The sequence below is a fragment of the Gopherus evgoodei genome, unplaced genomic scaffold (assembly GCF_007399415.2).
Source record: "Gopherus evgoodei ecotype Sinaloan lineage unplaced genomic scaffold, rGopEvg1_v1.p scaffold_82_arrow_ctg1, whole genome shotgun sequence".
Lineage (NCBI taxonomy): Eukaryota > Metazoa > Chordata > Testudines > Testudinidae > Gopherus > Gopherus evgoodei.
In genome coordinates, this window is record NW_022060103.1 from 169,820 (window position 1) to 183,261 (window position 13,442).

General features: G+C 67.1%; 1 protein-coding gene across 2 annotated transcripts; it reads right to left on the reverse strand.

Moving 5' to 3' along the window:
• Nucleotides 1-768: 768 nt before the first annotated feature.
• On the reverse strand, nucleotides 769-11,346 carry LOC115644014 (protein bicaudal D homolog 2-like). 2 transcript variants are annotated; one of them, XM_030548088.1, is made up of 9 exons: nucleotides 11,270-11,346; nucleotides 8,627-8,890; nucleotides 8,166-8,378; nucleotides 5,395-5,547; nucleotides 4,716-5,126; nucleotides 2,900-3,577; nucleotides 2,569-2,720; nucleotides 2,279-2,471; nucleotides 769-1,789 (listed from the first exon to the last, which is right to left on the reverse strand). In XM_030548088.1, the coding sequence occupies exons 2-9, from the start codon at nucleotides 8,837-8,839 to the stop codon at nucleotides 1,784-1,786; spliced, it is 2,019 nt and encodes a 672-aa protein (XP_030403948.1). In that variant the 5' UTR covers nucleotides 8,840-8,890; nucleotides 11,270-11,346; the 3' UTR covers nucleotides 769-1,783. The 2 variants fall into 2 exon arrangements, with proteins under 2 accessions (XP_030403948.1, XP_030403949.1); XM_030548089.1 differs by lacking the exon at nucleotides 11,270-11,346 and adding an exon at nucleotides 11,103-11,121.
• Nucleotides 11,347-13,442: the final 2,096 nt, after the last annotated feature.

Here is a 13,442-nt window from a genome sequence, read left to right on the forward strand (position 1 = left end):
AGCACCCCACACAATGGGGGCCCTGACCCAGCAGGGGCATGGGGGGGTCCTCTCATTCTGGGCAGAGGCTCTGTGAAGCCAGGTGAGGCCTGAAGCAAAGACTTCCCCCTGCCCCTCAAAAGCCATCCTGTCCTGCCCTCAGCCACCCCAACCCAGCCATGAGAAAGTAGGGGGGTCTCTGGGTTCAGTCACTGGGTTGTAGGCAGGGGGGATGAGACTCCATGTCCCTGGGGGTTGCTGGTTTAACGAGGGGAGGGGAGAGGGAAGCTGGGACCCCGGCTGGCTGGCAGCAGGGGGGTCGGGACTGGACAGGGGGAGCAGGCAGAGCCCCCCTGGCTGCAGGGGGACTGGGATGTGCTGGGCTGACGGAGGCCAGGCCGGGGGCCAGAGAGTTTCCTGGGCTGGATAAACCCTCCTGTGTTACACTGGCTGAGAGTCACTCCAGGCTAGTGAACACGGGGGGGTGGGGAGGCCCCCGGGGCCCAGAGCGAGGGGACTCCCTGGGGGGACCCACAGCAGAGACAGATGTGCTGAGGCTCAGAGAGGTGCAGCTCCAGGCAGTAGAGGGGCCTGATCCCCAAGAAAGGCTGGTACTCTGAAGGAGATTCCCCCCATGGGGCCAGGAGTGGGCCCCACCTGGGAGTCTGTGACACCGTCCACTTGGATCCACCCCCATCCTGCAGCCGGGCGGTGCCGGCCCGGGCCCCATGGTGCCTTCAGCCGCCCCGGGTCGCAGCAAGGGCACGGACCAGAGCTCCACACCCGAGAGGAGACCAAAGCCCTTTAATTGGATGCAAAGTAACCAGGCCCTGGTCACTTGCCAAAGTCCGGGAAACACACAGCAGTTCATACAGCACAGCTCCTGACCGCCCCACACTCCCTGTACCCCCCAGCCACTCCCCTGAGATCACCAGCTCTGAGTGCAAAATATGGCAGGGAGAAAAGGGGATGGTGCCTCAAAAGTGCAGGGGTTGGGGGCCTCTGAGCACCAGGCCTGGCCTCGCACCAAGACACCCCTGCCCTGTGGGGTGGGGGAAGCTCTGAGCACGAGGCCTGGCCGCGCACCGAGACGCCCCTGCCCTGTGGGGTGGGGGAAGCTCTGAGCACCAGGCCTGGCCTCGCACCGAGACACCCCTGCCCTGTGGGGTGGGGGAAGCTCTGAGCACGAGGCCTGGCCTCGCACCGAGACACCCCTGCCCTGTGGGGTGGGGGAAGCTCTGAGCACCAGGCCTGGCCGCGCACCGAGACGCCCCTGCCCTGTGGGGTGGGGGAAGCTCTGAGCACCAGGCCTGGCCTCGCACCGAGACACCCCTGCCCTGTGGGGTGGGGGAAGCTCTGAGCACCAGGCCTGGCCTCGCACCAAGACACCCCTGCCCTGTGGGGTGGGGGAAGCTCTGAGCACGAGGCCTGGCCGCGCACCGAGACGCCCCTGCCCTGTGTGTGTGCACGTGTGCGTATGTGGTAAGCTCTGAGCACGAGGCCTGGCCGCGCACCGAGACGCCCCTGCCCTGTGTGTGTTGGGGGGGGGGGCGCTCCTCTGAGCATGAGGCCAGGCCCCTGCCCCATAAGTGCGGGGACAAAGGCAGGAGGAGAAGGTTTCACTCAGCCAGGCCGGCTGGCTCCACCCTACCTAGCCTGGAGCGGTTAAGGCCCAGCGGCTGCGGCAGAGGTCAGGGATCCGGCAGCTGTTTGCAGCACTGAAGGCACGGGCGGTGCTGGTCCTGGCGCTGGCTCCGATTGGCACCACTCCCACAGGTTTCTCTGTAAGGGCGCTCCCACGGTGTCAGTGCTGTGTGGGAAGAGCCCAGTCACCCTCAGAGCAGAGCAAAGGGGACACCGCCCCCACCCCCAGGCTGGGACTGATATCAAGGGGAGACGGCCTGGCTGCCTCACAGCTCAGCCCCACTGCCCTCTCCCTGCCTCGGGGGCAGAGACCAGCCAGGGAGCAGGCCCCATGGCTGGACAAGAAGCAGCCAGTGAGATGTGCCTGAGTCTGCAGAGAGCCTGAACCCTTCGCTCAGAGCAGGAGAAAACCACCTCCAGGCACCTCAACTCCCAAGCCAGCAAAGGTCATTGTGGGGGGTCAGGAGCACAGCAGCCCGTGGCTCCCCAACCCTGGGGACCCAGGCTGCCACCCCTCGGGGCAAGAGGAGATGAGTGACCCCTCTGGCCCCAAGGTCTGGGACAGGACCATGGCTGTGGGGTACAGCCAGGGCCCCCAGAGCCCCGGCCTGGTTCTGTGCCACCGGGGGGTGGCCCTGGCTGGCCTCTGCCGTACCGCGGTGCTCCTGGTGCTGCGGGGTCTGGCCCTGGTGCTGCGGGCTGGGCTCTCCAGGCTCTCCAGGCGCTGGGTGAGCGCCAGTTTCTGCTGGATGGCCATGCGTAGCAGGGAGCTCAGCGTCTTCTTCTCGTCCTCCGCCACCGCCAGCTGCCGCTGCATCTCGTCCAGCTGGGACACGTACTGGTCACACCTGGGGGGACGCAGGAGGTCAGGGGGGCTAGCCAGGGGCTCCACCCACCCCTGGCCTTGTCCCCTACGGGTAGCCCCGCACCAGTAGCTCCCCTCACCTGCTGGCAAACATGGCGCGCAAGGAGGAGAAGGTGGTGGCGTCCTCCTTCAGGGCCTTCAGCTCGCGGCGCAGCTTCAGCATGGTGTCGGACACCAGGGCCTTCTCCCCCTCGTACTGCCCCTTCAGGTTGGAGAGCGCTGCCTCCGCCGCCTGGGAGGAGAGAGGGGTGAGAGCCGGGTGGGCCCATGTACCCCCCACAGCCCCGCATCGGGGGGGGGGAGACGGTTGGGCCTGCACACCTGCAGCCACGACCCCTCCTCCCCCAATGAAAGGGGGCGGCTAAAGGGAGGGGGTTACCGTACCCAGCAAGCCCCCCGCAGCGCGCCCACCTGCTTGTTGGCCTTGAGCACGGTGCGCAGCGTGGCGATCTGCTCTCGCTTGGTGCTGAGCAGAGAGCGGAGCTTCATCACCTCCTCGGCCAGCGCCTCCTTATCCCGCTCGAGCTCGGCAGCCGGCGGGCCCTGCCTGGGGGGCTGCTGCCGCCACAGGACCAGCGCCCCCTGCAGGTGCCCCAGCTGCTCCCGCAGCACTGCCGCCAGGTTGGAGACATTGAGGGGCTCCCCAGGTGAACCGGGGGGCGACTGGTCCCCGCAGGGCCCTGCCCCTGGCTCCAGCTGGAGACGGGGCTTACCCGCCGGCGGTCTCCTGGTGCTGCGCCCATCCCGGTAATAATCCAGCACCACGCGCTGCGGTGTCAGGCCGCGCCAGGCGCAGACCTGGTGGTAGAGATTGGCCAGTTCCTCCGTCAGCCCCAGCAGCTCCTCCTGGGCCTGGGCCAGCCGGGCCTGCAGCTCCCCTGCCAGCTTCCTAGAGGCCCGCAGCTGCCCCTCCAGCTGCGCCACCAGGTCCTGCCAGGGCTGGGGCTCCGGGGATGCTGGCCTAGCCTTGAGCTGCTCCAGGAGGAGGCCATTGCGCTGCTGCTGCTCTGTCAACGCCTCCCTGGTGCTGTCCAGCTGCCGCCGGGCCTCCTGCACATCAGCCGCCAGGGAGGCTCTCTCCCGGTCCACCTGCGGGGCAGAGACGGCAGGCCTGTGAGCATGGGGGCAGGATGCCTGGGTTCTAGCCGTGCTCTGGGTGGGGGAAGAGGGGCTTGGGAGCCAGGACTCCTGGGTTCAATCCCCAACTTGCCACATCTTTCTTCCCTCCCCCTGTTGTCTGCTGAGGGACCTGCTCTTGTGGGGTCTGTGCAGCGCCTGGCGCCAGTCTCCATGGGGGTGGGAAGGGGGCATACAGCTCCCACACAGTGTCTCTGAGTGCTTTGCGGGTTCAATGGGACGCCAGAAGAGCAACTTTGTGGAAAGCCCCAAGAGGCTGGATGATTTGGGCACCTGCTCGCTGGGTGCGGAGCTGCACGGTCCAGGTGCAGATGCCAAGCAAGACACAAGGTGCTCTACAGGGGGTGGGGGCCTGCTGCTGCAGGATGTGGGGTGCATCAGTGGCTTCCGCCATGCTCCACCCCCTCAGCGAGGACGACAGGCGCAGGTGAGAGCCGGCTGTGGGTGACACGGCACCAGCGCCTCCCGCTTCACACCAGTTGGAAGCCTGCCCCACTGACCTGCCTGTGACATTCGAGGGGCAAAATGAGTGGGGGCAGGGAAGGCTGCTTCCTGGTCCCAGAAGTGTTAAGGGCCCCATCGATGTGCAGAGAAGGGGGGGGTCGGCAATGAAGGGGTTAATTGATGACACCCCCCCCCGCCCCCCAGCTGCTCCTGCCCATCAGGCTCCCCATTGCTAGTGACCGGGCCCCTCTTTATCCACCTAACGGGCTTAGCCCTTCATCTGCTCCTGGATCCAAACCGGGCCTGGGTGCGGGGCAGCAGGCCCCCAAGGCGGACACTGGCCACCCCCAACGCTGGGAGTTCCCTCGGCTTCCCTCCCCTGGAGCCCCTGGCACAAGACCCCCACCCCGAGGGAATCTGCCCCCCCGCCACCCTGCCAGGAGCCTCCAGGCCCCCACCCCTAACATGAGATGCTGTGGTGTCTGCCCTGACCTGGGGCAGCTGGAATCCCCTGGCCCCACACCCACCCCAGAGCAGCTGGAATCCCCTGGCCCCGCCCCTGAGTCCTCCCAGCCCCGCCCCAGAGCAGCTGGAATTCCCCCGGCCCCGCCCCACAGCAGCTGGAATCCCCTGGCCCCGCCCCAACCTGGAACAGCTGCTGCCGCAGCTTGTGCTCCTCTGCCAGGCTGAGCTCACTGAAGAGGTCGGCGACAAGGCCAGGCGCAGGGCGGGTGTGGGGGGTGGACACCCGCTCCCCAAAGTCCCCCACGCTGGCGCTGCCATTGGCGAAGCCGCTGTCCAGCTCCTCATCCTGGCTTAGCTCCTCCAGGCCGGCCTGCAGGCTGCCCAGTGAGCCAGGATGGCCCCCGGTGCAGGCCACCAGCTCCCGCCGCAGCTCCCTCTGCTGCTCCCGCTCCAGCGCCAGGGCCTCCACCACCTCCTCCAGCTGCCGCTCCGCCAGCTCCCGCAGCCGCCCCAGCTCCTCCAGCTGGACCCCAGCCAGCGCCGCCTCCTCCTCCCGGCACCGCAGCTCATGCTTGAGGGCCTCAAACTCCACCTGCCAGAGGGAGAGGGGTGTCAGGACTCCTGGGGTCTCTCCCTGGCTCTGGGAGGGGACTGGGAGCCAGGACTCCTGGGGTCTCTCCCCAGACACCCTCAGAGGGTTTAGGAGGGGGAGCAAGTCGGCACTGGCCACACAAGCAGTATCCTTGTCACAAGTGAGGCCCAATCAGCCCCTCCAGCACAGGGACCCCAGGAGGTCTTCCCGCCAACCCGAGAGGCAGCTCACAAGGTCTCCGCAGCGGGAGGGGCTGGGGGCAAGGTACCTGATTGCCCTTGAGCACGGACACCTGCTTCTGCAGGGAGATGTTCTCCTCCTCCAGCTCGGCGCAGTCCTGCAGCTGCCGCAGCTCCCGGCTCTTGTGCTGCTTCAGCTCCTCCCGCAGCTGGGCCTTTTCTGCATCCAGGGCCTGGCACTCCTGAGGCAAAGGGGCACCATTAGTGCCCCAGTGGGGCAGGAGGGGCCCACCCAGGATCCCTGGGGGAGAGGAGAGAGCCTGGGGACTCAAGCTATGGCACAGCCCACCACAGAGGAATCGTGGACTCTGGGCACTCTACCCGGTGCCGACCGCTCCTGGCTTTCCAGCTGCTCACTGGCACAAGGGGTGAGTTTGGGCGTATGTGACAACGTGGGGGATTGTCTGGTTTTTTCCTTGTTTTTCCACTGGGTTACATGCAGAGGGAGTGGAGCTCAGTATCCCTGGGGGTTGTTGGTTTAACGAGGGGGGGAGGGGGAAGTTGGGACCCCGGCCGATGGCCTGGAGGATGGAGACCCCAGCGACTGGTGACCCAGAGGCCCAGCTCAGGAATTACAGCCGGTTCTGGCCAATGGGGGACAATGGGCTGTGGGGAGAAGACCCCAGTGACCTGACCAGCCGACTCCAGCCTGAGGGGCCAGAGGACAGGAGAGGGGGCCCAGGCCACCCCAGTTACCCGGAGAGAAACCAATGGACAGAGGCAGGATTGGGGCTGGGGTAGCAGATGCCCCGCTGGGAGTGGGGGGGGGGGGCTCGGGGCTGGAGAGGGGGAGCAAGCAGAGCCCCCCTGGATGCAAGGGAGATTGGGATGTGCTGGGCTGAGGGAAGCCAGGCCTGAGGCCAAAAAATTTCCTGTGCTGGGGTCAGATGCTTGATAAATCCTCCAGCGTTACGCTGGCTGAAAGTCGCTCCAGGCTAGTGAATGGGTGCGCGGGGGGGGAGGGCGGATTATCCCCTTCAGGGGGTGGAGGCCCTGGGGGCCCAGAGCAAGGGGACTGACTCACAGATCGTGCCCACTTGTGGCCCCGTGCGGTCCATGGGGGGTGCCCCTTTCAGTGCGACAGCCCTTCTTTGGGGAGCTACTCTCCTTCAGGCTCAGGCCCCTCCACCTCCTGGAGCTGCATCTCTCTGAGCCTTAGCACGTCTGTCTCTGCTGTGGACCCCCCAGGCCTCTTCACACACACACACACACACACACACACACACACACACACACACCTGGTCACTAGCCCAGAGCGACTCTCAGCCAGCATAAAACAGGAGGTTTTATTGAGAGTTGAACACAGCACAGGAACCTCTCAGGGCCTCAGGCCTGGCCTCCCTCAGCCCAGCACATCCCAGTCCCCCTGCAGCCAGGGGGGCTCTGCCTGCTCCCGCTCCAGCCCCGAGCGCCCCTGCTTCCCAGCTGGGCATCTGTCTTCTCTCCAGGTAAACAAGCTCGTAAAACCAGAAGGCCTGGGTCTCCTCTCCTCTCAGCCCCCCTCTGGCCAGAGCCGGCTGGGCAGGTCACCGGGGTCCTCTCCCCACAGCCCATTGTCCCCCATTGGCCAGAACCAGCTGCAACTCCTGAGCTGGGCCTCCAGGTCACCAGTCACTGGGGTCTCCATCCTCCAGGCCATCGGCCGGGGTCCCAAGTTCCCTCTCGGGTCCTGTCCCCCAACAAACTCCCTCTCCCCTCCCCTCCCCTCGTTAAACCAGTAACAGCCAGGGACACTGAGTCCTACCCCCTCTGCATGTAACCCACTGGAAAACACAGAAAAACCAAGAAAAGCCCCCACTTCGTCACAGGGACCCACGGCAGTGACAGACGTGCTAAGGCTCAGAGAGATGCAGCTCCAGGAGGTGGAGTGGACCCCTAAGAAGGGAGTTCCCCCCACAGACCGCACAGGGACAAGAGTGGGCATGATCTGTGAGTCCGTGTCAGGGTAGGACCGAGTAGGAATCTGCTGTAATACTTGGTACGAACTCTGCGTGAGCCTCATTTTCCCCATATGCAGCAGAGCCTGTGGCACCGGATAGATTAACAGAGGTGTTGGCGCGTGAGCTTTCGTGGATGAACATCCACCTCGTCGGATGCGGAAGCTCCTGCTCCAATCCGGCTGTTAGTCTCTCCGGTGCCACAGGACTCTGCTGCTCTTACAGATCCAGCCTAACACAGCTCCCCTGATACTTTTCCCCAGATGGTAACTAGGGGGTGGGAAGAGGCTGCTCACTCTAGGAGAGGCAAATGGCACCTGGCTGTCCCAGGTTTGGGGGCCAGGTCAACGTGCAGACAATGGCAAATCCAATCACCAATCACTAAGGACCTCACACACCCAGCCACTGCGAGCAGCTGGGGAACGGGACAGGAGAGAGGGACAAAGTGGGAGCCAAGTGGACACCCTTTGGCTGGGCTGTGGGTAACCAGGATGGGCCAGGTTGTAAATTACTATTCTCTGCACTAACCAGACAACCGATAACCCCCTGCTGAGAGGGGGGCAGTTCTCTCTCTCGGGGTACAAGCCTCCCGCAGGTGTCCCATTCAGGTGGGCTCGCTGCAGGGAACGTACAGCATGACGCAGGGGTGCTGCAGGCTCTGAGGGGCAGTCCCAGGAAGTTGGAGAAGCCCAGGGGGAAAGAGGGAGACCCTAAGGGGTCCAGCCCACTGAAAGGGTCCTCCTAGGACTACTCCTGAGCACAGGAGCTGTGGCTCCTTGCTCTGATCCAGGCTGCGTGGGGAGGGGAATGCTTGGACCCGGGCTAGAGGGGATGCCAGGAACAGGGGACCGCAGGGCACTCACCTGGCGCAGGTCCTGCAGAGCAGCGCTCAGCCGCTCGCTCTCAGCACCCGTGTTGCTCAGCTGGCATCGCAGCTGCCTCAGCTCCCCCTGCTGCTCCTCAAGGCGGGCTGCCAGCTGGGCCTCCTTGGCCACAGCCTCGCGCACCAGGCTCTCCTCTCGGTTCTCCCCGGCCACTGCTGCCCGCTTGTGGCTGCTGTGACACTCAGCCAGGGCCTGCCAGCCAGAGGGCAGAGAGAGAATTGGTGAGGAGGGGTCAGCCAGGCTAACGTGCTCGGCAGAATGCCTGGCGCAAAGGGCACACACACAGAGTGCTGGGGCAGGGGATGTCGGGGGGGCTCCCCCTGCAGTGCCAGGCTGACCCCAATCTGGGCGCACACACAGGGTGCTGGGACAGGGGATGTGGAGGGGGTTCTCCCTAGTGGTAACTGGGCTGATCAGGTTCTGTGCCTGCCCCCGCTTACCTCCTTCATTTGGGTCAGCTCCGAGCTCAGCCTGTCTAACTGCCCCTCCAGCTCCCCGCAGCGCTGCTTGAGCTCCCCATTCTCCTCCAGCACCGCCAGCCCGTACTGGGCGGCCTGGACTTTCTCCTGCGTTGCCTCCTGCAGCTCGGCTGCCAGGCGCCCCACCTCTGCCTGCAGCTGGGCCAGGTCTGCGGGCGCTTGGGCCAGCTCCATGGTGGGCACTGGGGGACAGGTCTGGGGCCCGGCGGGAGGCAGCGGGGATGCCTGCGGGCAGGGAGAAGGAGTAAAAGCTATAACCTCCTGCAGTCCTACGCACCTGTACCCTCCCCCCACATGTGCCCCTGAAGTAGGGGAGGGGAAGGAAGAGGGCAGATGCAGGGGGAGAAAGAGGCCCCCAAAGAGTGGGGGGAAGGAGCAGGAGTGGGAACTCAGAGGCCCCCCCGGAGCAGGGAGGGGAAGGGCAGAAGTAGGGGGGGCTCAGAGGCCCCCCACGGGGGCGGTGGGGAGGGGCAGAAGTAGGGGGGACTCAGAGGCCCCCTAGAGCAGGCAGGGGAGGGGCAGAAGTAGGGGGGGCTCAGAGGCCCCCCACGGGGGTGGGGGGGAGGGGCAGAAGTAGGGGGGGCTCAGAGGCCCCCTAGAGCAGGGAGGGGAGGGGCAGAAGTAGGGGGGGCTCAGAGGCCCCCCACGGGGCGGGGGGGGCAGAAGTAGGGGGGGCTCAGAGGCCCCCCACGGGGCGGGGGGGAGGGGCAGAAGTAGGGGGGGCTCAGAGGCCCCCCACGGGGCGGGGGGGGAGGGGCAGAAGTACGGGGGGCTCAGAGGCCCCCCACGGGGCGGGGGGGAGGGGCAGAAGTACGGGGGCTCAGAGGCCCCCCACGGGGCGGGGGGAGGGGCAGAAGTACGGGGGGGGCTCAGAGGCCCCCCACGGGGCGGGGGGGAGGGGCAGAAGTACGGGGGGGGCTCAGAGGCCCCCCACGGGGCGGGGGGGAGGGGCAGAAGTACGGGGGGGGCTCAGAGGCCCCCCACGGGGCGGGGGGGAGGGGCAGAAGTACGGGGGGGGCTCAGAGGCCCCCCACGGGGCGGGGGGAGGGGCAGAAGTAGGGGGGGGCTCAGAGGCCCCCCACGGGGCGGGGGGAGGGGCGGAAGTAGGGGGCTCAGAGGCCCCCCACGGGGCGGGGGGAGGGGCGGAAGTAGGGGGGCTCAGAGGCCCCCCACGGGGGCGGGGGGAGGGGCGGAAGTAGGGGGGCTCAGAGGCCCCCCACGGGGGCGGGGGGAGGGGCAGAAGTAGGGGGGGCTCAGAGGCCCCCTAGAGCAGGGAGGGGAGGGGCAGAAGTAGGGGGGGCTCAGAGGCCCCCCACGGGGGCAGGGGGAGGGGCAGAAGTATGGGGGGCTCAGAGGCCCCCCACGGGGCGGGGGGAGGGGCAGAAGTATGGGGGGCTCAGAGGCCCCCCCCAGAGCAGGGAGGGGAAGGGCAGAAGTAGGGGGGGCTCAGAGGCCCCCCACGGGGGCGGGGGGAGGGGCGGAAGTAGGGGGGCTCAGAGGCCCCTTAGAGCAGGGAGGGGAGGGGCAGAAGTAGGGGGGGCTCAGAGGCTCCCCACAGGGCGGGGGGAAGCCAGAAGTGGGGGGGCTCAGAGGCCCCCCACGGGGCGGGGGGGAGGGGCAGAAGTAGGGGGGGCTCAGAGGCCCCCACGGGGGCGGGGGGAGGGGCAGAAGTAGGGGGGCTCAGAGGCCCCCACGGGGGCGGGGGGAGGGGCAGAAGTAGGGGGGCTCAGAGGCCCCCCACGGGGGCGGGGGGAGGGGCAGAAGTAGGGGGGGCCCAGAGGCCCCCCACGGGGCGGGGGGAGGGGCAGAAGTAGGGGGGGCCCAGAGGCCCCCCACGGGGCGGGGGGAGGGGCAGAAGTAGGGGGGGCCCAGAGGCCCCCCACGGGGCGGGGGGGAGGGGCAGAAGTAGGGGGGCTCAGAGGCCCCCCACGGGGGCGGGGGGAGGGGCAGAAGTACGGGGGGGCTCAGAGGCCCCCCTACGAGGCAGGGGGGGAGGGGCAGAAGTAGGGGGGGCTCAGAGGCCCCCCACGGGGCGGGGGGAGGGGCAGAAGTAGGGGGGGGGCTCAGAGGCCCCCCACGGGGCGGGGGGAGGGGCAGAAGTAGGGGGGGCTCAGAGGCCCCCCACGGGGCGGGGGGAGGATGCTCCCTCAGGGGGCGGGGGATCAGGTAGCTCCTCCCCCGGGAGCGTCCCCTACTCGGCCTCGTTCCGACCCGGGGGCGGGGCCCGCCTCCTCCAATGGCAGCCAGGACGGCCTCGTTCTGGGCCGAGGGGGCGGGGCCTCCCCTCAGCGCCCAGCCTCGTTGCGGGCCGCGCGCGGGCAAGGGGCGCGCGCTCCCCCCAAGGCGGGAGGCTGGGCGGGTCCCCTCCCCCCGGCTCCCGAGCGCGGCGCGGCGCGGCCAGGCAGCTGCCGGCCGCCCCCCAGCCCGCGGCGCTCACCCGGCCGCCACTCCGCGGGCGCCGCCGCCGCTGTCACTGCCGCCACCAGGCCTGCCGCGGTCCCGCCCTCCCTTCTATATACGCCCCCCGCCCCTCCCTGTTTGAAATTCCTCGCGCGCCTCACGGAGGCCACGCCCCGTCCCCCGTTCTGATTGGCCGGGCGGCACCTCTTCCCGCCCCGTTCCCCCTCTTCCCGTTGGTCGCTGTCCTTTTTTCCTCCGCCGATAGGCCGAGCTGTTAGTCAGTCACGCCACGTCCCGTCCACTGTCGTGAGCTCCGTCGCCTTTCAACGGCTTCTCATCTGATTGGACGAGCTTTCTAGCCACGCCCTCCTTCTCTCCCGATTGTTCGCTGTCTCCCAGCCTTCCCGCCTAACCGACGAAGCGCGAGGCTTCCCCAAGGCCTCGTCTCCTGATTGGCTGGCGCTTCCCTCCGTCCCTTGAGACCCGTCCAACGGTCGGTGGAGGGCGGGAAGCCATTGATTGACAGGGCCAAAGCCGATGGGACCGAACCTCTTTGGGGCTGGCCCTCTCTCCCATTGGTTTAGCGCCAACTAGAGGGGGCCCCTCCCTTCCCCCCCCGGTGAGGGGGAGGGGGAAATGCCACCTATAATAGCCCCCCCCAGAGAACAGCCCTGACCCATGATGGCTCCCATTGGCCTGAGTGACGCTAACAGACAGGCCTGCCCCAGGGGCTCATGGGAGGGGCCATGACTGGCAGCCATGATGGCTCCCATTGGCCTGAGTGACGCTAACAGACAGGCCTGCCCCAGGGGCTCATGGGAGGGGCCATGACTGGCAGCCATGATGGCTCCCATTGGCCTGAGTGACGCTAACAGACAGGCCTGCCCCAGGGGCTCATGGGAGGGGCCATGACTGGCAGCCATGATGGCTCCCATTGGCGTGAGTGACGCTAACAGACAGGCCTGCCCCAGGGGCTCATGGGAGGGGCCATGACTGGCAGCCATGATGGCTCCCATTGGCGTGAGTGACGCTAACAGACAGGCCTGCCCCAGGGGCTCATGGGAGGGGCCATGACTGGCAGCCATGATGGCTCCCATTGGCCTGAGTGACGCTAACAGACAGGCCTGCCCCAGGGGCTCATGGGAGGGGCCATGACTGGCAGCCATGATGGCTCCCATTGGCCTGAGTGACGCTAACAGACAGGCCTGCCCCAGGGGCTCATGGGAGGGGCCACGACTGGCAGCCATGATGGCTCCCATTGGCCTGAGTGACGCTAACAGACAGGCCTGCCCCAGGGGCTCATGGGAGGGGCCATGACTGGCAGCCATGATGGCTCCCATTGGCGTGAGTGACGCTAACAGACAGGCCTGCCCCAGGGGCTCATGGGAGGGGCCATGACTGGCAGCCATGATGGCTCCCATTGGCGTGAGTGACGCTAACAGACAGGCCTGCCCCAGGGGCTCATGGGAGGGGCCATGACTGGCAGCCATGATGGCTCCCATTGGCGTGAGTGACGCTACCAGACAGGCCTGCCCCAGGGGCTCATGGGAGGGGCCATGACTGGCAGCCATGATGGCTCCCATTGGCCTGAGTGACGCTAACAGACAGGCCTGCCCCAGGGGCTCATGGGAGGGGCCATGACTGGCAGCCATGATGGCTCCCATTGGCCTGAGTGACGCTAACAGACAGGCCTGCCCCAGGGGCTCATGGGAGGGGCCATGACTGGCAGCCATGATGGCTCCCATTGGCCTGAGTGACGCTAACAGACAGGCCTGCCCCAGGGGCTCATGGGAGGGGCCATGACTGGCAGCCATGATGGCTCCCATTGGCGTGAGTGACGCTAACAGACAGGCCTGCCCCAGGGGCTCATGGGAGGGGCCATGACTGGCAGCCATGATGGCTCCCATTGGCGTGAGTGACGCTAACAGACAGGCCTGCCCCAGGGGCTCATGGGAGGGGCCATGACTGGCAGCCATGATGGCTCCCATTGGTGAGTGATGCCAACCGACACCCCTGCCCCAGGGGCTGATAGGAGTGACAGAGGAGCACTGATGGCCCCCCCCTTGGTACACCCCACCCCCCCCAACCACTTATGCACAGCTTGTGAGGGCCTTTAGCTGCAGCAGTGATGGCTGCCTCCTGCCTTCACTCATGCCAAAGGGCAGCCTTGCTCTGAAGCAGCCCTGCTTCCGGCACATGGCAACCAGCATGGCATCCACAGGCTGCTGGAAGCGAGGCACTGAGGGCCAGGCCTGCCCGCTACCCTGGAACATTATACTCCTTGGCTAGGGCAGCCTGCCCTGCCTGTACCCAAACTGCTCTATTCATGCCACCCTGCCTGCTTCTCCTCACAGAGTCGCACCAAGCCAACTCTGTT